At 47.3% G+C, this 23,829-nt stretch overlaps 1 protein-coding gene and 1 long non-coding RNA gene across 2 annotated transcripts in view; one reads left to right on the top strand and one right to left on the bottom strand.

The window, feature by feature from the left end:
• Positions 1 to 15,831, top strand: part of P2RX1 (purinergic receptor P2X 1) — a 28,768-nt gene extending 12,937 nt beyond the window's left edge. The window contains exons 3-13 of the mRNA XM_080983156.1: positions 823 to 894; positions 3,755 to 3,824; positions 4,490 to 4,586; positions 4,916 to 4,996; positions 6,024 to 6,165; positions 6,398 to 6,528; positions 6,978 to 7,068; positions 8,481 to 8,546; positions 10,202 to 10,303; positions 11,311 to 11,371; positions 14,325 to 15,831. Of these exons, the coding sequence (XP_080839282.1) occupies positions 823 to 894; positions 3,755 to 3,824; positions 4,490 to 4,586; positions 4,916 to 4,996; positions 6,024 to 6,165; positions 6,398 to 6,528; positions 6,978 to 7,068; positions 8,481 to 8,546; positions 10,202 to 10,303; positions 11,311 to 11,367 (909 nt within the window). The 3' untranslated portion in view covers positions 11,368 to 11,371; positions 14,325 to 15,831. The remainder of the gene's footprint in view (positions 1 to 822; positions 895 to 3,754; positions 3,825 to 4,489; positions 4,587 to 4,915; positions 4,997 to 6,023; positions 6,166 to 6,397; positions 6,529 to 6,977; positions 7,069 to 8,480; positions 8,547 to 10,201; positions 10,304 to 11,310; positions 11,372 to 14,324) is intronic.
• LOC308464157 lies at positions 2,537 to 22,228 on the bottom strand. The gene is made up of 3 exons (XR_013979900.1): positions 22,160 to 22,228; positions 15,827 to 15,964; positions 2,537 to 3,670 (listed from the first exon to the last, which is right to left on the bottom strand). It is a non-coding gene; the product is annotated as an uncharacterized lncRNA (long non-coding RNA).
• Between the last annotated feature and the right edge of the window lie 1,601 nt (positions 22,229 to 23,829).

The raw sequence follows: 23,829 nt of genomic DNA, 5'->3' as shown, positions 1-23,829 counted from the left end.
AGAAACCAGTTGCATCTCCCTAGCAAGGGAATCCCACAATTTAGAGGCTGGTTGATATGGCAGCTTGATGTGTTATGAACCAACCTTCTCATCATTAAATAATGGATGGAGGAGATTTTGTAATAAGCTGACCTGGAATTTGATAATGCCACCACCAGGGTAAAAGGCAAGCTGTTAAGCCAAACTGTGGACCACCTGGTTCACAGAATCACAGAATTCTACAGTTGGAAGGGATCCTGAGGGTCATCTAGTCCAACCCCCTGCAACGCAGGAATCACAGCTACAGAATCCCTGACAGGTGGCCACCCAACCTCTGCTTAAGGACCTTCCGTGAAGGAGAGTCCACCACCTTCACAAGGAGTCTGTTCCACTGTTGAACAGAGAGCAGAAGAGGCATGTTGTTGTTGTTTAGTCGTTTAGTCGTGTCCGACTCTTCGTGACCCCATGGACCAGAGCACGCCAGGCCCTCCTGTCCTCCACTGCCTCCCGCAGTTTGATCAAACTCATGCTGGTAGCTTCGAGAACACCATCCAACCATCTCGTCCTCTGTCGTCCCCTTCTCCTTGTGCCCTCCATCTTTCCCAACATCAGGGTCTTTTCCAGGGAGTCTTCTCTTCTCATGAGGTGGCCAAAGTATTGGAGCCTCAGCTTCAGGATCTGTCCTTCCAGCGAGCACTCAGGGCTGATTTCCTTAAGAATGGATAGGTTTGATCTTCTTGCAGTCCATGGAACTCTCAAGAGTCTCTTCCAGCACCATAATTCAAAAGAGGCCCAATTACTCTTCTCCTTAACCAAGCTATCTGGTCTTATTTTCCTCTGTAGGGCGACAGTTCCTTTGTGGTTATGACCAACTTCATTATCACCCGTGGACAGAAGCAGGAAACGTGCCCTGAGGTAATCGGTTGTTTCTTAATTCCACATAACTCTCTTTCCTTCTTCAGAAAGTGCTCACAGCAGCCAGCAGCAAACACACACAAAATTAGGCTGCGCAATATTTGCCGGCGAGTCCAGAGCAACATCTTTGAGGAGCACCCCGGCTCTCAATGAGTTCAGCGAGAGAGGGGGCATTCCGGCAATAGCATAAATTGGGGGGCAGTGGGAAGGTAGGGACTGGCACACCCGTTTCGCTTCAGGCGGCGAAACAGGATGGACCGCCCCTGCTCCCTGCCTAGGGACAACAGGCAGGTGCTTTCACTGCACTTCTTTTGGTGCCTGCTAAAAACTTTTTTTTAAATTGTTTTCATTTCCTTTCACAAGTGTAAAGTTATAACAATACCAAATACATATCCATATAAAGAGATTTCTCTGAATCTCGGGACTTCCCACTATCCCCTCCCTGGGTTCTATTGCCAACATTTTCAACTGAATATTATTTCACAACCTCTATTTTGCATCTGTCCATATCGTCCATAGTATTTGTTACCTACAAGTGTTATTAGTAAAGGTAAAGGGACCTCTGACCTCTGACTCTGGGGTTGCGGCACTCATCTCGCTTTATTGGCTGAGGGAGCTGGCATACAGCTTCTGGGTCATGTGGCCAGCATGACTGAGCCGCTTCTGGCGAGCCAGAGCAGTGCACAGAAACGCTGTTTACCTTCCTGCCGGAGCAGTACCTATTTATCTACTTGCACTTTGATGTGCTTTCAAACTGCTAGGTGGGCAGGAGCAGGGACCGAGCAACGGGAACTTGCCCCATCACGGGGATTCAAACCACTGACCTTCTGATCAGCAAGTCCTAGGCTCTGTGGTTTAACCCACAGCGCCACCCGCATCCCTTACAAGTGTTATTAGAATCCTGCTAATGTTTTCATCTGCTTACAGTGGTCTAAAAACAATTTTTGTTTAGGTGAGCCTACCCAGATGTTTTGAATGTTGGCATGTGTTTTAATCCCGTTTTTAGCTTTTTTTGTAATTAATACATTACCAAAGAGTTGTTTTTAGCTGTTTTCAATCTCACTGTTTTGCAAACTGCTCTGAGGGTTGTTGGTTTTGTTTGTTTTTTGTTTTTTTACAATCAAGCGGCATTTAAATTTTATTCCAATAAATAAATAGAGTCATAGAATTGAAGAGTTGTAAGGGGCCCTAAGGATCCACTAGTCCAACCCCTGCAGTTCAGGAATCTCGGCTAAAGCATCCATGACAGATGGCCATCCAACCTCTGCTTCAAAAACCTCCTATGAAGGAGAGCCACCACCTTTCGAGGGAGTCTGTTGGATTGCCGAACAGCTATGAGATAAAGAGCTGTTAGACTTTCACACAGCTCTGACCACTGACCCATCCACAGGGGTCAAACACAGCCAGCTGCAACGCAGCTCTTTGCTCCATAGATCTGCTTTAATCCACAGCAGTTCCACCAAGCTATGCATCTGTGGGAAGAAAAGTGGCAATCCTACCAGCTGCAGTCTGGCTCCTGCCCCTCCTAGACCTGTATCATGCCACGTCTGGGGCTGATGGGGAGTTTTAGTCCAAAACACCTGGATCGAACCAGGATGGAGAAGGGTGACTTTCTCCTAAAGATACAAGCAGGCCACCACGATAATAACATTCCATCATCTGGCTAAAACATTCAAGAGGACACCCTGTCAACTGCCTTCTTATTTTACCACGAAAGCCCAAATTAAATGCAGTGGTACCTCGGGTTAAAGATGCTTCAGGTTACATAAGCTTCAGGTTACAGACTCCGCTAACCCAGAAATATTACCTCGGGTTAAGAACTTTGCTTCAGGATGAGAACAGAAATCGTGCAGCAGCAGCGCAGCGGCAGCAGGAGACCCCATTAGCTAAAGTGGTGCTTCAGGTTAAGAACAGTTTCAGGTTAAGAACAGACCTCCAGAACGAATTAAGTTCTTAACGCGAGGTACCACTGTAGAGAAGAGTTTCAAATGGGGGAAAGTTGGCAAAAACTAACAGGCAGGAGCAGAAGCTCTGCGAGTTTAAGGCTAGCACTGGACTGAAGAGTAACAGATTCTGTCTCCCACCTCCCTCCCTCTGCAAAGCCCAGGAATTTAATGTAATCAGAGGTCACTGATATTGCAAAGCTTTCTGCGGCGAACGCAGATGATTCAGAAGGGAGTGTTCTTGCCCCAGTGGGAAGTAGCAGCAATTGTGCAAGAAGGGGAGAGCCCCAACCCTGAAAAGAAACGAGCAGAAATGTTAATAGGGGGGAGTTCCAAAAGGTCCCGACTAGGAAGGGTGAAAGGTCTGTAAAGTGGCCAGGATGAGGGATGTCGCAAGACGTTTGTACAAATTAATTGAAGTGCTTTAATGAAGTGCTTTCCTGGCAAACAACCAAGAAGCAGAGCACTAATCAGGAACAAAGCAAAACAAGTAACGGGATGAGAGTCCTTGTGCTATTTTCAGGGATGCATCAAGCTGATGCAGACAATGCCATAAAACTTTGTTTCTTGTCCTCCTTTCCATACCACACAAGGTCATCCGCCATCAGGAACCTGCCCCTCCACCAACACACACCATCTCCCAAGTCTTGCTGCTTCCATCCTGTAACCCCCAGTGAAGTGAGACTCACTTCCTCAGCAAACCTTCCAACCATGCAGCCTGACTTGTGCTCCTCCATCACTAGTTTGATTCTTCCCATCCCAACAATCAGGGGTGGTCGGAGTTTTAGTCCAGCAGCGTCTGGAGGGCCACAGAGTCCCCAGCAATGATGTACCTGATGTAAGAATACAAAAGAGATGTGATGTAAATTTACATCCTGGTTGTTGAGTGAGACACGTTTTTTCTGCCCTTATCTCAGCATCCCGAAGCAGGGAAATGTGACCGAGACAGCGAATGCACTGCCGGAAAGTTCCTTCGTCAGGGCCAAGGTGAGAAGGAAACCGTGCAGGCAATAAGCCCTTGTTGCGTTCACCCTGTGACTCATTATATATCTTCCTATATATATAAAAACGTAAGGCTGTCGTCACACAGCCTGCATTGGAGGATTAACATCACCATCCCAGATTTGCATGAAATCAGGGCAGGGCTGCAAAAGAGAGGGCAAAAAGCTTTTCTCTATCCACTCTCTCCATGCCATGCATAATGTTATAAACTTCTGTGTTGATTTGACTGCCATCAGCCCTGGCTAGTGTGGCAATATGTCAGGGAGGAGGATGGGAGTTATAGTTCTTCAACCTCTGGAGACCCATAAGTTCCCCATCCCTGGTCTAAAGCTTTCAAGGTGAAGTGCATAGATTAAACGCAGAAGTTTCCCTTCACAGGTTTACAAACTGCTGGAGGAAATCATGGGTTAGAGGAGGCATGGGCAAACTTGGCCCTCCAGATGTTTTGGGACTACAACTCCCACCATCCCTAGCTAACAGGACCAGTGGTCAGGAATGATGGGAACTGTAGTCTCAAAACATCTGGAGGGCCAAGTTTGCCTATGCCTGGGTTAGAGTGTAGTAGAGCTTTATCCAAAGACTGCAAATAGCTCATGCTGGTCTCTTAGGTGATCTTTTACTAACCGGACTGTGTTTTCCATTTCCTGCAGGTATCATGACTGGGAAGTGTGTGAATTTTAGCCACACAGAGAAAACCTGCGAGATCTTTGGGTGGTGTCCGGTGGAGATCGATGACAAAGTTCCTAAGTAAGTCTCTGCTTTCTCATCCAAGCGACACTAGTCCTCATAAAATCAGAAGAATGTAGGATGTTGTCTCTTAGACCATTGGGTCCATCTAATCAATGATTGCCTATTCCTGGGATCCTCAACACAGCATGAACTGGGAGGGTTTTGTGTGTGCATTTTTTATGTGTGTTTGTGTTTGTATATGGTTTTAATTGTTGCTAATGGCTCTGGATTGTTTTTATTAATAGTGGCATATAATTTTGTAAACAAGTAAGGTGGAAGGGTATCCCCACCTCCTTTGGACACAGGCATTTTGACACATAGGCACTAATCCTTCTTTTGTCTTACAGCCCCCCTCTGCTTCTGGCGGCTGAAAACTTCACCTTGTTTATCAAGAACAGTATCACCTTCCCCAAGTTCAAAGTCGCCAGGTAAGCCCAGGATCCATGAGATCGTGTGGGACAGTCCTCATGCTATACGGTAATGTTGTTGTTGTTGTGGTGGTGGTGGTGGTGGTGGTGGTGGTGTTGTTGTTCTTATATTACCTGCCCCTCCAGGGCGACTTATAAAATTAAAAACAGTTTAAAAGAAGTTAGAATCGTATAAGGGTTTGTTATTCTGACTGGAGTGTAATGGAAATTCATAAGATTGGAATGCAGAAATATAGTAAATCATCATCAAACCATCAATTCTAGTACACGGGGGGAGGGGGAGCACCTAAATTGTATAATTTGGTTTTGGAATGATTGGCATTATTAATGGTATTATAATTTGGCATTGTTCTAATGAGGCTTTTATTGGATTATTGTGATGGAAAACTAATAAGAATTATTTAATTTTTTTAAAAGTTAGAATCATAAAAATAAAGTAGGTCCTAAAATCGTACAGCTCAAGCCGGGGCAAAGAGGTGGGTCTTCAGCATCCTCTGTGTTATGTACTGAGTTGAATAGGATCCAAATTGGATTCAGAATGCAGCAGTCTGATTGGTCCTAGAACAATAGGATTCAGAATGCAGCAGTCTGATTGGTCCTAGAACAATAGGATCCAGAATGCAGCAGTCTGATTGGGCCACAGGAGCCACCCAATCCAACTCCAGCTGGAAGTGAATCCACAACCTGATTGGCCTACAGGAGAATCCTGGAATTAGCCAATCACGTGGGGCCCATTGTGTAAATAATGTATATAAAGCAGACATTTCGGGGGAACTTCCATTCCTCCTCACTACTATGAGCTGAATAAAGAGCGTGAAATCCACACTCGACTCCGAGTATATTTCACTCTGGAAGCTGTATAATGAAGCTGGACACAGGACTCCAGGTGGGGTCCTGTCTTGAACCTACCCTGCCTTTTCCGCTCACGGCATGTTGCTCAAGGCAGCTGGCAGCCCAGTTAACAACCCTCATTTAGTGAGCCATCCGCAAACAGAGATGACCGGGTTTGTTTCTTCCTCTTCTGCAGACGTAACCTTGTGGAGCGAGTCACCAAGAGCTACCTCAGGAACTGCACCTACCACAAAGACAGGGACCCCCTGTGTCCTGTGTTTGAGCTGGGGTACGTGGTGGAGGAATCCGGGCAGAAGTTTTCCGTTCTCGCCCTTAAGGTGAGGACTTCTTCCTGGCCAGTCTGGGCAAGGGGAAATGGGTTGACAAGTAGGTGCTGAGTCAATGTGGGTAGGGTGCTAAGTAGGCATGGATGGCTCCAACTCCTTCAGACGCAAACCAGTTTTGCAGGCCGTGCCGGATTTACTTATAAGCTAAACAAGCTATAGCTTAGGGCCCCACTCTCTTAGGCCCCCCAAAAATTTTAGGATGCCCTCTTGTTCCCCTGGGCAGGGGGGCGTCGTTGGCATCACCATCTCCTGGGACTGTGACCTCGACTGGCCTGTGAGGCACTGTGTGCCCGTTTACCGGTTCCATGGGCTTTACAATGACGACAACAACCTCTCTCCAGGGTTCAACTTCAGGTACGGTAGCCTTTTGGGGTTGTTCTGTCCCGTCTGTCCGTCTCTCCCCCCCTCCCTTATTTATTTATTCCATTTGTATCCCCACCTTTGCTTCCAAGGAGCTCAACGTGGCACGCTCAGCTCTTCTCCCTCTCCATTTTTTCCTCACAACAACCCTGTGAGGTAGGTCAGCCTGAGAGAGGCAAGGACTGGTCCTCAAGGTCACATCCGTGGCTGGGTGGGGGAATTTGAACCCTAGTCTCTCCCAGGTCCTAGTCCGTCACTCTAACCAATATGCCACTCACAAATAAATGCCAGCTGCTGGCATCATACATGGGGAGAGCACTGCTGTGAGGAGGGTGGCCTGAGGAGAGCCTTGAGGGCCAGACAGAGAGAGACCCTGAGGATTCCAGTTCCAGGAACCCTTGTTCGTTTTCATGCATACAAATTGCCTCTTTTTGCTTTGAAAGGTACGCCAAATATTACAGAGAAAATGGAAGAGACCTAAGAACCCTGTACAAGGTGTTTGGCATCCGATTTGACATTCTGGTGAACGGGAAGGTAAGGCTCGCTTTGAAAAACGGTTGGTGTTTTCTCCTTGTGGCCTCGATTGTTGTGAGTGGAGCCTTCCTTCCAAGTAGGCTGGGCAACGTCAGTCAAATGCAGCTGCGGGTAGGGTTGCCAGACCTCCTGAAATATCTAGATTTGCCTGGCTCCCTCCAGGTGGCAGGGATAATAATAATAATAATAATAATAATAATAATAATAATAATAATTTATTATTTATACCCGGCCCATCTGGCTGGGCTTCCCCAGCCACCCTGGGCGGCCCCCAACAAAATATTAAAATACAGTAATGCATCAAACATTAAAAGCTTCCCTAAACAGGGCTGCCTTCAGATGTCTTCTAAAAGTCTGGTAGTTGTTGTTCTCTTTGACATCTGGTGGGAGGGCGTTCCACAGGGCAGGTGCCACTACCGAGAAGGCCCTCTGCCTGGTTCCCTGTAACTTGGCTTCTCGCAGTGAGGGAACCGCCAGAAGGCCCTCAGCGCTGGACCTCAGTGTCTGGGCAGAACAATAAATCTCCAGGTAGGGCTTGAATCTCGAGGTGGGCGAGAGCGCCTTCAATAATAATAAAAATATTGAGAAGAATGTGCATGCAGCTTGCTGGCTGCAAATTATAGCCTAGACTATCTGGGTCGGTGGGTTGCCTTCCTCTGCTCCCCTCTCCCAATTAACCTCCATCTCCAGGGCCTGCCCCATGACATTACATGGGGCCATCCCTATGTCTCAGGTTTGGACCTTGAAATCTCAGGGTCTGGGATGCTCCTGACCTGGCCACCCTAGCTGTGTCCCTGGTTGGACCAACCCTCACCCCCTCATCTATCCCAGCTTTTCTTAAAGGCGTTCAGGGCAGTATACATGGTTCTCCACCCCCATCTCATCCTCACAACAACCTTGTGAGGTAGGTGACACCAGGAGCAAGTATGATGAGCCCAAACTTCTTGGTTGAGTGAGGATTTGAACTCGGGTCTCCTTGTCAGTTGCTCTAACCCAAAGAAGGGAACCTGTGGCCCTCCAGGTGTTAACTGGAGTCCAACTCCCATCAGCCCCAGGCAGGATGATGGAAGCTGGGAGTTCAGCAACATCTGGAGGGATGAAGGTTCCTCACTACTCCTCTAACCACTATACCTCAGTGCCTCTCAGTCCCAGGTAGATAGCTCAAGCAGAAGGTTTACCTGCATTGGGTGCAGATCATGCACTCCATATTGTGAAACTCCTGTTGGGTTAGATGGAATTTATTCCCAAGCAAGATGCATATCAGGGGGTGGGGCATCCCCAGGCCACACCCCTTCCTGCAGCTTTAATCACCCACAGTTGTGCAGAATTAACCAATCAAAGCTCACTTGCTTTCTTTGGTGGCCATAAAGGACACTAACAGTTCTCCCCTTGCCATCTCTGTTCCTATCCAGGCAGGAAAATTTGACATTATTCCAACGATGACAACCATAGGCTCCGGGATTGGCATCTTTGGAGTGGTAAGTGCTGTTATGAAGAACCCCGGAGGAGTCTGGCTGCTAGATCAGGCCCTAGAGGGTCTGTCTAGTCTCACTGTGGCCAACCAGATGGCTGTGGCAAACTCTGAAGCAGGACCCGGGTGCAAGAGCACTCTCCTCACTTGTAACGCCCAGCCACTGGAATTCAGAATCAACAACAGCACCTCCAACAGCAGACAGAACACAGCCACCATGGCTAGTAGCCACTGACGGTCCTTTTCTCCATTAATCTAATTCTCTTGTAGAGCCATCCAAGTTGGTCGCCATCACTGCCTCCTGTGGCAGGGAGTTCCCCAGTTTCACTATGTGCTGTGTAAGGAAGTACAGTGGTACCTCGGGTTACAGATGCTTCAGGTTACAGACTCCGCTAACCCAGAAATAGTACCTCGGGTTAAGAACTTTACCTCAGGATGGGACTAGAAATCGTACAGCGGCAGCAGGAGGCCCCATTAGCTAAAGTGGTGCTTCAGGTTAAGAACAGTTTCAGGTTAAGAACGAATTAAGCTCTATTCTGGCTATGAAACAGGTGAAACTCCAAAAAAATCTGCAGGCATTTACAACCTCGGGGGTTGTTGTCACTTAATGCATCAACATAAAGAGAGGACAGAAGAAGACACAGATTTGCCAGAGATCTGCATGCCAAATTATTGGCATAGAAGCCAATTTGGATTCAATGGCTATAGTTTAAATGCAACATGCAACCCATCTCACCATTGTTGGGAAGACTGTGTGTGGTTTTCTCAGGCCACATTCACACCATCCATTTAAAATACTCTGGTGCCACTTCTGATGGTCATGGCATCCTGGAGTTAAGGGTGCTGAGAGTTGTTAGGAGACCCCATGTTCCCCTCACAAAGATCCCTGGAAAGAGGGACTGATTGTTCAACCACTTTGGGAACTGAAGCTCTGTGAGGGGCATAGGAGCCTCACAGCACCCTTAACAAACTACAGTTCCCAGAAGTCTTTGGGAGATGTCATCAAGCCTCTGCTTAAAAACCTCCAACAAAGGAGAGTCCACCAGCTTCTAAGGGAGTCCATTATACCCTCCAACGTCTCTCCAATGAAAATAGGGACATCCTAATAATAATGATAATAATAATAATAATAATAATAATAATAATAATAATTTATTATTTGTACCCCGCCCATCTGGCTGGGTTTCCCCAACCACTCTGGGCGGCTTCCACAAAGACAAAAAATACACTAAGGAAAGCGGGATATTCCGGGATCAAATCAGAAACCAGGACAGCTTCTGTGAATCCTGTAATGTCCCTGGAAAAGAGGAGCACTTGAAGGGTCTGGTCCATTCCACTGTTGAACAGCTTTTAAGAAAGTTATTCCCAATGTTAGTCGGAGTCCATGTGCTGATTTTTTCTACCCGTGTGAGTACACTGACATTCACCGCCCTTTCAGAGATTTAGCTTCCAGAGACTCAATTTTTCTGTGAAAGATTATAATGGGAGACAAAACTAGCTTTAGAAGGAGCACATGGCAGAAAACAGAGACTTCATTACCTTGTAAATAAGGAAAGTGAGAGTGTCTGTGGGAATGGCAGGAGGGCATCGTCCCTCAGGTCCATCTATAGCCACCCAAATCACATGTCAACAACACTGGAAGTCCTGTTTTGTCTTCTGCAGGCCTCTGTACTTTGTGATCTCCTTCTGCTCAACTTCCTATCCAACCGGGACTACTACAAGCAGAAGAAGTTCAAGTATGCAGAACAGGATTCCATCAAACCTGTGAGTAGCCATCACGTTCTTCCTCCTCTCCAGAAGGGCCGCAACACGCCATAAATCTGGGCCGCGTCTGCTGCTCGCCGTGGTTAACGGTTTGGGCTTGGAAGAGGGTGGTTTAGATTCCAATCCTTTTTTGGCCGTAATGCTCAAGAAGCAACAGCAGCCATGCCACGATATGTTGACCCAAGGCCAGCTCTACTGTTAGGTGGCGTGTGGTGGCAGCCTTAGTTGCTGAGGGGTGGCAGCGAGATGTTGGAAGGCAGAATTGGGGGCTTCACGTTATGCCCTGCACTCACTCTAGCTGCCCTCGGGTGTGGTGTGGGCGTCTACCCCAACACCAGCGCTTACGTAAGATTCGAGTGCAAGACCGGTCGGCTTCTGTAGCCGGAATGAGGAAGGCGCATCACCTTGTCCTTTGTCTCAGGCGGCAAAATGTTTTCAGCCAGCTCTGACTTGGGTCACATGCATTTAAAGCATTGCAATACCACTTTAGACAGTCAGGGCTTCCCCCAAAGCATTCTGGGAGCTGTAGTTTTTTTTAAAGGGTGTGATAATTGTTAGAAGACCCCATTCCCCTCACAGAGATATAATTCCCAGAGTTCCCTGGGAAGAGGGGTTGACTGTTAAATCACTCTGAGAATTGAACTTCTGGGAGGAGAACAGGAGGCTCCTAACAACTCTCAGCACCCTTAAAAACTCCCAGAATTCTTTGGGAGGAAGCCATGACTGCTTCAAGGGGCATCATAGTGCTTTAAACAGACGGTGTGAATGTGGCTCATCATGACAGGGTGAGGTTTATTTATTTATTTTCCTTTAATTCAAAGAGCTAGGGAGCCTGTAGCCATTCATATAAAGTTCTTTCTTTCCTTCCACCCCTCAAGATTTTTTGAGGGGGGAAGGCTTTCATTTTGCTCCCGGTGAAAAAGAGGAAATTTTGGGGATGCGATGCTGGGATGAACCAACATGTCTCTCATTTTATTTATTTTATTTTGGCGTGGGGGAAATCTTAGGAAAAAGAAGATGCCGTCATGTGCGACTTACACGGGAAGGAAAAGGTTGTTCAATGAAATTGTAAGTGGCTATGAAAAACAGTATAAAATGAGGCGGTGACTGAGTGCGCAAACCTATGCATGTCTGCTTGGCAGTAAATCCCACTGAATTCAACACGACTTAGTCCAAATTAAGCTTCTTCTGTCCTCATCTAAACATCCTGTTCAATCATTTTGTCCCAAATGCAAAAACCTCACCCATCAAGCATGTGGTCACATGACGTCCATTTCACAGATAAAACCAACATCGAACAACACACCATTACAATCATCATAAATTGTCATATTAATTTATAAGGACCTGAACAACTTAGGACCCAAGTATTTTACCTTGGGAAAATCATAGAATTGTTGAGTGGGAGCATCATCTAGTCCTGCCCCCGCCAACCATATTTATTTATTTATTTCATAAAATGGGTACACCACGACTGTTTTCTTAAAAAAACAAAAACCATCAGAGCATAAAAAGCAAAGAAGAATGAAATTATCAGTTTAAAAAATGTTAAAAACAAGAATATAAAACATCAAAAAAGGTAGAATCAGCAATAAACTAAAAACAGACTAAAACGCGCATCAACATTCTACATATCTAGTAAAGGTAAAGGTAAAGGGACCCCTGACCATTAGGTCCAGTCGTGGCCGACTCTGGGGTTGCGGCGCTCATCTTGCTCTATTGGCTGAGCGAGCCGGCGTACAGCTTCTGGGTCATGTGGCCAACATGACTAAGCCGCTGCTGGCGAACCAGAGCAGTGCATGGAAACGCCGTTTACCTTCCTGCCGGAGCGGTACCTATTTATCTACTTGCACTTTGTGCTTTTGAACTGCTAGGTTGGCAGGAGCTGGGGCCGAGCAACGGGAGCTCACCCCATCGCGGGGATTCGAACCGCCGACCTTCTGATCGGCAAGTCCTAGGCTCTGTGGTTTAACCCACAGCGCCACCAGCATCCCTACATACCTAGTAGGCTTATCTAAATAAAAATGTTTTCAGCAGCTGCTGAAAAGAGTACAGTGAAAGTGCCTGCCTGCTTTCCACAGGCAGGGAGTTCCAACGCGTAGGTGCAGCCACACTAAAAGATGGATTTCGTACGCAATGGGTATTGTGTGGCACCCATAACAGTGCCAGTTCTGCATGTTGAAGCAGTCAAGTGGACATAGATGGGGGGGGGGGGTGTGAGGCAATCTCCCAAGGAAACTGGTCCCAAGTTGCTAAGGGCTTTATATACTAATAGTAACAACACCTTGAACTCAGCCCGGTAGCAAATCAGCAACCAGTGGAGAGCTCTGAGCACAGGTGTTACATGCTGACAAGGCCTCATCCTGCCAGCAATCGTGCTGCAATATTCCACGCTCACTGCAGGTTCTGGATCAAGTGCATGAGAAGCCCCCACAGAGAGCACATTGCATAGGCATCCAAGATTGGTATATTTTTTGGTTCCCCCCCCCCCCGGGCGGAGGAAGGGCAGTGAGGTGGGGGGGCAGGCCGCCTCGGGTGTCACCACAGAAGCTTTGATGAATTGTAAGAGCCGCAAAAAGATTCTATTGAGCACATGGATTGATAATACGGAGAGATTAGCTACATACGAATGAATTGCATGTCGACGCAAATGAAGAATGGATAAATATGAAGAAATCGGGAAGGAATATTTAAGCGATAAGGCGGATAGTGGTGGGAAGTAGGGGGAGGAGAGAAAGGTGGGAAAATATTGTTTAAAAAGGTGTTGTTGTTTAGTCGTCAACACTCTAGGCATCCTTCTTCTGTCCTGCCATCTGACCACTTCCTGTCGGAAACAGGATGTCGGACGAAGCGGTCCTTTGCTCCGATCCGGCAGGGCTCCTGCTATGCCCCATCGAGAAATGCCCAGAAGATTTTAGTTGTTGTTTTTTTTAAGCAACTTCTCTCTTGAGATGCCAAAAAAATGTAAATTGTTGTTGTTTAGTCGTGTCCGACTCTTCGTGACCCCATGGACCAGAGCACGCCAGGCACTCCTGTCTTCCACTGCCTCCCACAGTTTGGTCAGACTCATGCTGGTAGCTTCGAGAACACTGTCCAACCTTCTCGTCCTCTGTCGTCCCCTTCTCCTTGTGCCCTCCATCTTTCCCAACATCAGGGTCTTTTCCAGGGAGTCTTCTCTTCTCATGAGATGGCCAAAGTATTGGAGCCTCAGCTTCAGGATCTGTCCTTCCAGTGAGCACTCAGGGCTGATTTCCTTAAGAATGGATAGGTTTGATCTTCTTGCAGTCCAAGGGTGTAGTCATAGGTATATCAGTGTATTGAAATCTGAATTGTCAAATCTTGTTACAGTGGTACCTCGGGTTACATATGCTTCAGGTTACATACGCTTCAGGTTACAGACTCCACTAACCCAAAAATAGTGCTTCAGGTTAAGAACTTTGCTTCAGGATGAGAACAGAAATTGTGCTCCGGCGGTGCGGCAGCAGTAGGAGGCCCCATTAGTGGTGCTTCAGGTTAAGAACAGTTTCAGGTTAAGAATGGACCTCCAGAACGAATTAAGTACTTAACCCGAGGTACCACTGTATTAGTGTTATTATGGTTTTTGTTGTGTCTTTTGCGATTGTTGTTTGTATTGAAAAAATTATTAAATAATTTTTTTAAAAAAAACACCACTGAGGGGAGTGACAAAATGTCGGGCGGCATTCACTGCAGGGCCTGCAGCGTGCCTGAGCTACGCGTCTCTCCTGGGAGTGACGTGGTGGCTTGGGCGCCCACAGGCTCTGTGCTGCCCCAAACGGTCCGCCTGCTGCCTCTCCCTCAGCTGTAGGACAGCTGAGTGGGAGGAGGCAGGCAGACTCCTTGGAGGCCCCGCGGAGCGTCCTGCCCTGGCTCACCCCGCCCCGTGGGCAGCTGGCCTGACCCGGGGCACAGAGCATACACACCGCCCCGGGTGCCCAATCAGCTTGCTTTGCCGCTGCCCCCCCCTTTCTTCCTCATATATTTCTTTCTTAACTTCTTGCAGGATCCACTCACCAAGCACATGCCCCGCCTCCTCTTCCTTCTCCTCGAATATGTGGCTGTCGACCTGAGAGATTTATCCACCTACCCGTTCCTGCTGAACCCCGGAAGCACGGGACTCGCCTCCCTTCTACGACTCGGAGAGGCTGTTTTATAGACTCCCCCAATATTCTCAGTGCAGAGAACACTGAGAGGACGTGTTTTTAAGAGTCACTTGAGGTGGACACTGGAACGCTATAAAAAAAGACAAGATGCAAGCTGTCTGGGGAGGATTTGAGACAGCCTCTGGGATTCTTGACTAGGGATGGTGCAGAAGCCGAGGACATATGTCGAAGAGAGAGGGAAAAGCAGCAATGGTCCTTCTTGGAGTTACACTATAGATGCAGCCAAATTGCACGTAGTTTCTTTTGGAAGTTAGGGAACCAGTAATGTCAAACTAGCCTAGGGATGTGGGGTCGATTCCACTTGCATTTAAAGATGAACTTTCCTAGTAGCAACGAAACAAGATGCAGACTTAAAACACAGCCGTCCTTTCAAATTCACAATCTTGTGATGCAGTTCTCTCATTCTCATTTTTCCCCATCTTAGGTTCAGTTGTCCACATTTCCACATCAGTTTGCAATTATATATCTTTTAAGAAGTCCTTGTGAAAATGCACCAGCATTTTAGTGCAAATTCTCATGTACACATTTTTGTTTTTAAAAAAAATATTTTCATTGTTTTTCATTGATGTATAGCAAAATATAACTAGTCAACTAAACTTAATTGTAACACACACACACACATCCAGTCTTACCAGCTACTGGGTAAGTATTCAATCCTTAATAATATTCATGTCTTTTTTTAGTTTTTCTACAAAATTTCTCCTGCATCACACATTTTTGCATGCAAAGCATATTTTGCCAAACACGGTGCATTTGGGGTTTGCTATTTTCACCAGCATATGCATTTCTATGAAAACTTTACCTGTGTACGATTCTTTGCACACACTGCTTGACCGAAAGAACAGATTTGCAAAATTCAGAGAAGTGCAAATTTTGAAGGACGGCTGTGTCTCTCAGTTCACAAAGTGTGAATTGCATAGATTCACGTTTACGTGTGAACCGAACCAAATTTCTCCTCCATTCCTACAAAGCTGATAAGAAGGACTTGCACCTGGGATGGCCTTATGCTGACCCTCCGCAGCAGAGAAATGTGTGGTTCTTTGGCAATGCCCAAAGTCCTTAGAGATGGTGGTTCTATGTGAGCACCTCATCTTTGCCAATGGCATCAAACAATCCCAAGGCTGCCATCGACTCTGAATGGGCCCCTTACTTAATGGCACAGCTCAGTGGTTTACACACACACACACACACACACACACCACTGCCATGCTTTTCAGTCAACAGCTGTTCCTGCTGCATGAATCCCAGGGAAGGTGGGTTGCAGAGGCCTGTTTTGAAATAATATATTTTTTATTTTTAAAAAAAGAGAAAGAGAAATAAAGACCTTTAGTTTTGGTACTACCTCAATTTTCTTTGCTCCGTGATTACCCTTGTGTGCATATTGCTGTGCAGCTGGCAGTAATGATGGTTCCTGATTATTTATTGAATTTACATCTTGCTCTTCCTACCCGAGGAGCCCAGGGCGGCAAGCAGGTGTACCCTTTAAAACAAAAGCATTTCAAAATGGATTTTAAAGGTTGAAACATTCCTTAGTCCAATGATCATCAAATTGCTTGCAATGGTATTCTTCAGACTTCAACTTCATTCTGGTTGCTCCTTTCTGAACCTTCTCCAGCTATCCTGGAGAAGGAGGTGATGGGAGCTGTATAATGGATAATGGTGTTAGGATATTTATTTAAACATTTTTTCAGCAGTTGCTCATGTGCCTCAGACCCTCCAAGTGTCCCTGTTTTCCAGCGACAGTCTCAGAATTACGGAAGCCGTCCTGGGTTCTGATTTGATCCTGTAATGTCCCGCTTTGCCTTAGGACATCTCTATTTTCACTGGAGAAATGTTGGAGGGGATGTCTCTATTTTCATCGGAGAAATGTTAGAAGGTATGGGGCCTTGGTTTCCAGACCACTCACTATCCAGTGCCAGAGATTACAATTTCCTACCTTAGTGATAAGATTTTTGCCTCAGTACATGGGAGGCCTGCAGTATAGCTAGCTTTTAATTTATCAGGGACGAGAAGGCCGCTAACACCAAATGAACTGGCTCTACATCAGAGTGTTGCTTTGACAAATAAGAGTGGATATGGTTCCCCTTCTTTGTAGCCCCTTTTACCACAACAATATATTTATTTTGCCTGTTAATGAAACAGGATAGATCAGAAAGGCCAGAAGTAACAAAGTCAGGATAGCTAAAAGCCCATACAAATATAATTCATTCATTCATTCATTCATTCATTCCTTTCACTTAGTCCCAGTTGCAGTATTAAAGCAGGCAGGCAGTTACTGCCCATTCAAAATGAAAAGACGTTTTATTATAATCTGCAGCTTCTGTGGCTCCCCCCCCCCCCAGCTGCCCTCTAGGCTCCTGGCTCTGCTTATTATCTCCTTCAGGAATGCAATGCAAGGCAAGGTTATTAAGATGATGTTTTCTCCTGCATAGACTCCGAGATAATGACACCAAGGGGATAGTATCCTTGAAAATAGAACACAGTTACTGTAGTAAAAAAAATTGCTTCACCAAACACTGATTACAAAACAGCTTTCCTCTGCCTCTGTTTGGAGACTTCAGATCTCTCTGAAATAACAAAATAGAGGTGGGCAAACATCTGGGCCATGCCACACCTCCTCAAGAACATTTGTTGATGTCCTCCTTAAAATGTGGTTCCCAGAGCTGGACACAACTCTGGATGTGGCCTGATCAGCAAAAAACAGAGCAGAACTACAGTTCTCTTCAGGGGCAGAAGCAATTCGGTCCTTGGCATCTGCAGGGAGGGCTGGGAGAGAACCCACGCTCAACTCCGGGAGAACGACAGCCAGGCTGTGTAGGAGATGGGTGGAACACAGTAAGGCAGCATCCTCTGTTCATGGAAGCTATGAGGGTACCCCGTTCCGCTGCCTCCATCACTTTCCATGAGTTGAAGAAGGACTATGGTGATCACACAGGGTCCCCGGACGTTTGACGGTCTATTGATCCCTGTGCCACCACTGTGATTGCCTCCTTGCTGCCACCAACTTGTTTTTCTCGGGTACACACGGAGTCCAGACGGTTGTTAACATTAACAAATAATCAAGTTTATTTTTATAAGCATGAACAAGTTTAAAGTTTCAGTTAATTTTTCTTGTCAGTTTCTCAATCTTAGTTTCTTTACTGACCTAGTAAAGGTAAAGGTACCCCTGCCCGTACGGGCCAGTCTTGCCAGACTCTAGGGTTGTGCGCTCATCTCACTCTATAGGCCGGGAGCCAGCGCTGTCCGCAGACACTTCCGGGTCACGTGGCCAGCGTGACAAGCTGCATCTGGCGAGCCAGCGCAGCACACGGAACGCCGTTTACCTTCCCGCTGGTAAGCGGTACCTATTTATCTACTTGCACCCGGGGGTGCTTTTGAACTGCTAGGTTGGCAGGCGCTGGGACTGAACGACAGGAGCGCACCCTGCCGCGGGGATTCGAACCGCCGACCATGCGATCGGCAAGTCCTAGGCGCTGAGGTTTAACCCACAGCGCCACCCTACCCTACTGACCTATACCTTTCCTAATAACTGCTAACTAATTATCCCAACTGTCTATCTGACTCCTTCTATCAGTTTCTCTCACTCTCTCACCACACAACACGACCAACCCAGAGACTTATCCTCCCTCTTCCTTCTCCAACTCCCAACTGACTTCCAAACAACACCAACTCTAACTCCTCCCCTTGGGTTCCCACTGGCCAATCACTTCACACTCATTTAACCCTTTCCTTATGACCCACCTAGGAGGCAAACGCCACAAGGACAGACAGGAATCTGAAGGCGGGAGCTTCCTAGAAAGGGCTGCAGGAGAAGGACACATGGCATCATTCTCACACTGCCCTCCCCGGTCTGCTTTGCAATCCCAGCCTCACAAAGTGGCACAGGGCTGGCTCAGGGAGGGCGGCACGAACAGCACTGCTGCCCCCACCGAAAAATTCACCCGGGACAATCGCCCCAGCAACCGCCTACACGCTACGCCCCTGATGCCTATCTTGTTAAAGAATGCTGGCTAGTATATCTGGATACACGGAAAAAGATATCTCGGGTTATAGGACACGGGATCCCAAGTCACTATAGTCCACCCGGAGATCATCAGGGCTGAAGCCATTATTCCAGGAAAATTAATAAAATTAAAAGGCATTCCGAAACAAGCAGAGATCCTAAAGGTGGCGGAAATAGATGTCAGGTTCAAAAACTGGGCAGGGAAGTGGCAGGTAGCCCTTTCGAAATAAATTCCCACCCCTGTGCTCATTGGTTGGGACGTTTTAGAACATGTGCAGAGTACTTTCATAGTTACCAGAGCAAAGGGGAGCCTACAGTCACCTAATCCTGAGGGGGTGGATACAGTAGCAGAGGCAGACAATGCTGAACGACAGCAAGGGGATAATCAGTATGAAAAAAGAAAAGACACCTTTTTGTTTCCTTTGACTAAAAGTCAAACTCCAAGTTTTGCCAAAAAGCAAAAAGGTGATAGAGTTACAAATGTACTTTGAGGCAGCCGAGTCGGGGAGGCCGTTAACTCCTGAGTGCCCAGAACGGTTTTGTTTGAGCAAGGACCTTTTATATTGAGAAGTCCTTGCCCCACCATCCAGGGGGGTGAAGAAGTGAGAAGACAGTTAGTAATCCCACATGATATAGAAGTTTATAAAATTATCCCCAGAAATGGAGTAGAAAAAGGGTTTCCTCCCTCTCAAGGCTAGAGGGTGCATGTGTAGAAACTAGCCTATTGTACAAAGGTAAAATGTGCATCTATTGCTTTGCCCAATTTTGCCTCTGCCCCCCACCCCCCCCCCCCGGGCATGGGGTTCCTTAGGTTGCAAGGATGGGAATGTGGCCCTGAATCAGAAAGAGATTCCCCAGCCTTAAGGGGACCTGATGGCTTTATAAGGGGATAAGACAAATTTTGGAAAAGGTTTCCATCGAGGATTATTAGACATGCTAGCTAAAACAGAACCTCAAAGTTAAGAGACCGTATACTTCCTAAATATTGCTAGGAAGAGAATATTTTGAGAGAGAGAGCACACTATTGCCTTCATTCATTCTTTTTCTTTTAAAAAAGTTATTTTGGTGCAGAGAAGAGCTGCTCCAAAGCATCTTTGCTCTAAAAAAGGAAAACGTTGATCAAAATGCAACAGGACCTGTCTTTGGAATTGTTGTTGCAGTATTAGAAATTGGCCAGCAGAGGGGGTGACAGCACTTGCAATAGCTCCCCTGGAAAAGTCACAAGCAGGTTCTCCCATGTAAAACTTGGTGGTCAATGAGGAAGACCACCACCACTGCTAACACCACTTTCAGGTCTGGAATTTGAACTTTTCTCAAGCCGGACCTGCAGGCATGGCGTTGAAGACCAGTGGAAAATGCACAGCAGTGATCTCATTTCCATGGAGGCAGAAACAACAAAAAGATTTGCCTGGGATCTTGAGACTACCTGTTTCAACGGGGTGTATGTGGTGTTGTGACGATGTGAGCAGCAAATTATCAGGGGGGGTTGGACTATATCAGGGGTAGGCAACCTAAGGCCCGTGGGCCAGATGCGGCCCAATCGCCTTCTCAATCCGGCCCACGGACGTGTGCTTTTATTTAAAATGCATCTCTGGGTTATTTGTGGGGCATAGGAATTCGTTCACCCCCCCCCAATAGATAGATAGATAGATAGATAGATAGATAGATAGATAGATAGATAGTCCGGTCCACCATATGGTCTGAGGGACAATGGACCGGCCCACGGCTGAAAAAGGTTGCTGACCCCTACTGCCAAAGAAATTAAAAAATATTTTTATGTACACGACAACGGCGGCAAGAGTCTTAATAGCACAAGGATGGAAGAATGAGGAAATCCCGACGAAAGAACTGTGGCAAGAAAAACTGATGGACTATGCGGAATTGGCAAAACTGACACACAAACTACGTGACAAGGATAACTGTGATTTTAAAGATGAATGGGAACCTTTTACAAAATATTTGAAGAAGCAACAAAATGAACTGAACTCTTTCGCAGGTTTTGAATAAACATTCACAAACCCTTTATTGTAATATATAGATAGATAATTTGAGGATCTTTACAATTTTACAATATGCAGACAGAAAGATGTGTTGAGAAACCAGAGAAAGGAGCTGAGGGAAGTCGGGTGGGGGTGGGAGGGGGGAAATGGAGGGGGGAACTATGTGGATGATGTATTTTTGTTAAAATTATTGTGTTGAAATTTCTATTTATTTATTTTTTAAAGGTTGCTGACCCCTGGACTATATGATTCTTCCTTAGTCTCAGTGTTGCCCTTGTGGAATTCAGCAGGGAGGATGGGGACAAAACTAGAATGAGTTAGCTCTCCCTGTCATTAGCTCTGGCGCCACCTACTGGTGGCCTCCTTGCATTCTGCCCTACCAGCCCCGATGGTCACCAGACACACTGCAGACAGACAGACAGACACACACACACATGCAAAGCTAGTGTGGGGTAATGGTCAAAGTGTCAGACTTGGATCTGGGAGACCAGGTTCAAACCCCCACTTGGTAATGAAGCTCACTTGGTGCCCTTGGGGGCCAGTCACTGCCTCTCAGCCCTAACTTATTTCCCAGGGTTGCTGTGCCACTGTGGTCTAAACCACTGAAGCTCTTGGGCTTGCTGATCAGATGGTTGGCGGTTCGAATCTCCGTGACAGGGTGAGCTCCCATTGCTCTGTCCCAGCTCCTGCCAACCTAGCAGTTCAAAAGCACGACAGTGCAAGTAGATAAATAGGTACCACTGTGGCGGGAAGGTAAACGGCATTTCTGTGCTCTCTGGTTTCTGTTATGGTGTCCCATTGCACCAGAAGTGGTTTAGTCATGCTGGCCACATGACCTGGAAAGCTGTCTGTGGACAAATACCAACTCCCTCGGCCTGAAACGAGATGAGCGCCACACCCCATAGTGGCCTTGGACTGGACTTAACCATCCAAGGGTCCTTTACCTTTCTTACCTGTGGGAATTACAGGAGGTGGGAGAGGACCATATACCTTCAGTTCCTTGGAGAAAAAGGAGGGATGTAAATACAACAGGGCAGCGGTCAGAGCCGTCTTTCCCATACCCAGAAAGTGGGGGAGCTTTGCGGCTTTGCCGACGGCCTCCCCTTTCCCTGCACCCCTTTCAGCTGCGCCCCACCAACCATAAGGCTGGCAGGCGTGCAACTTCCCTCCAAGCCTCTGCAAGGATCGCTCTCCTCCCAAGGAGGCTTGGGAGGGGCACTTCACACCCAAGCCTCTGCGAGGATCGTTCTCCTTCTGAGGAGGCTGGGGAGGGGCGCAACTTCACTCCCAAGCCTCTGCGGGGATCGCTCTCCTTCTGAGGAGGCTGGGGAGGGGCACAACTTCACTCCCAAGCCTCTGAAGGGATCGCTCTCCCACAGCGACATGGGGGAGAGTTGCACCCCCCCCCGGGGCTGGCAGTGCGCAGCCACGGCCACCCCAACACTATCCATGGTAATTTGAAAGCACTGGGCAGATATTTGCACCCTGGCGCTGAATCTGCTGAAGACGGCCCTGGTCACGATGTCCCATTGTGCCAGAAGCTACTGTGAGGTCCATCATGAGATGTCCTCCAGCTTCTAATCACAGATACCAGCAGCCTTCAAGCAAGCAAACATGCCTTATTATTGCTCCCTAGCATCCCACTGCCAGAGGATTGCCTCATTCCACTCACCAGTTTGCCTCCTCCAAGTGGAAGAAGCCTGGGCAATGCTGAATGTCACATCCATTGCCAGGTGTGTCCTGCTGGTAATAGAAAAGGCCTTTCCCCTTGGCCTGCCTTTATATCCACTCAGTTGCCAAGAGCTTTTGTGACATCACAAGAAACCCACAGCCAATGGCGACAGCTGGGGAGCCATCATCTTCATTGCTTTGAGCCTCACAATGGCGGGTCGACCTATCAGTGGTTGTGTGCTTGTTTATTTGGGACACGGGTGGCATTGTGGCCTAAACCACTGAGCCTCTTGGGGTTGCCGATCAGTAGGTTGGCGGTTCGAATCCCCATGACAGGGTGAGCTCCCGTTGCTCTGTCCCAGCTCCTGCCAGCCTAGCAGTGCAAGTAGATCAATAAGTACCACTGCTTTTCTGGTTCAGGCAGCAAAGAGTCTTGGTCTTGGCCGGGCCCTGCCGTTGGGCGTTCTCTATGTGTGTACAAGTGGCCCTTCTGCCACTGTTTTCAAGCTCTTCCCGAGTCCCCCCCCCCTTTCCCTGCTTTGTATTTGCATTTTCAAGCTCTTCCAGAGGCTTTCCCTGATTCATCTTCTCCAGATGGAACCTCGTCACTTTCCAGATATTTCGTCAGCTAGAAGTGAAAGGCAGCCTGCAAATGAGTCACAAGGCTGCAGAGGGAGGGGTGCGGAAAATATGAATGAACAGTCTGAGAAAAGACGGCGGCAGCTGGATTGAGCTCTGTTTATGCCTCTGGCACATTTGGCAGGCAGCTGCAAAGGAAGAGCAACCCTAAAAATACTAAATAATTGCCTGTATCACAGGTGAGCAACCTGCCGCCCTGGCCGAAGGTGCTTCCATCCCAAAATAGTTCCTCCTTTCTCTTCTCTTCCTCACTTTTGCTGCATTTTGAAAGTGTCTCCTCCACACTTGCATATATATTCTGTGTGGCTTCAGTTATGTATTGCAGAATCATCAAATTGTAGAGTTGGAAGGGACTCCAAGGGTCATCTAGTCCAACCCCAAGGGACGCGGGTGGCGCTGTGGGTCAAACCACAGAGCCTAGGACTTGCCAATCAGAAGGTCGGTGGTTCGAATCCCCGTGACGGGGTGAGCTCCCGTTGCTCGGTCCCAGCTCCTGCCAACCTAACAGTTCGAAAGCACACAAGTGCAAGTAGATAAATAGGTACCGCTCCGGCGGGAAGGTAAACGGCGTTTCCATGCGCTGCTCTGGTTCGCCAGAAGAGGCTTAGTCCTGCTGGCCACATGACCCGGAAGATGAACGCCGGCTCCCTCGGCCAATAAAGTGAGATGAGCGCCGCAACCCCAGAGTCGGCCACAACTGGACCTAATGGTCAGGGGTCCCTTTACCTTTACTTTAGTCCAACCCCATTCAATGCAGGAATCTCAACTAAAGCATCCATGACAGATAGCTATCCATCCTCTGCTTAAAACTTTCAATGAAAGATAGTTCACCACCTTCTGAGGGAGTCTGCTCCACTGTCGAACAGACTTACTGTCAGAAAGTTCTTCCTGATGTTTAGTCGGAATCTCTTTTCTTGTAACTGGAAACCATTGGTTCAGATACCACGCTCCAGAGCAGGGGAAAACAAACTTGCTCCATCTTCCATGTTGACAACCCCTTAGATATTTGAAGATGGCTATCATATCTCCTCT

Source organism: Podarcis pityusensis (assembly GCF_964106645.2).
Source record: "Podarcis pityusensis genome assembly, chromosome: 15".
Taxonomy (NCBI): domain Eukaryota; kingdom Metazoa; phylum Chordata; class Lepidosauria; order Squamata; family Lacertidae; genus Podarcis; species Podarcis pityusensis.
The sequence above is the reverse complement of the archived record's forward strand: the minus strand, read 5'-3'. Positions and strand labels throughout refer to the sequence as shown.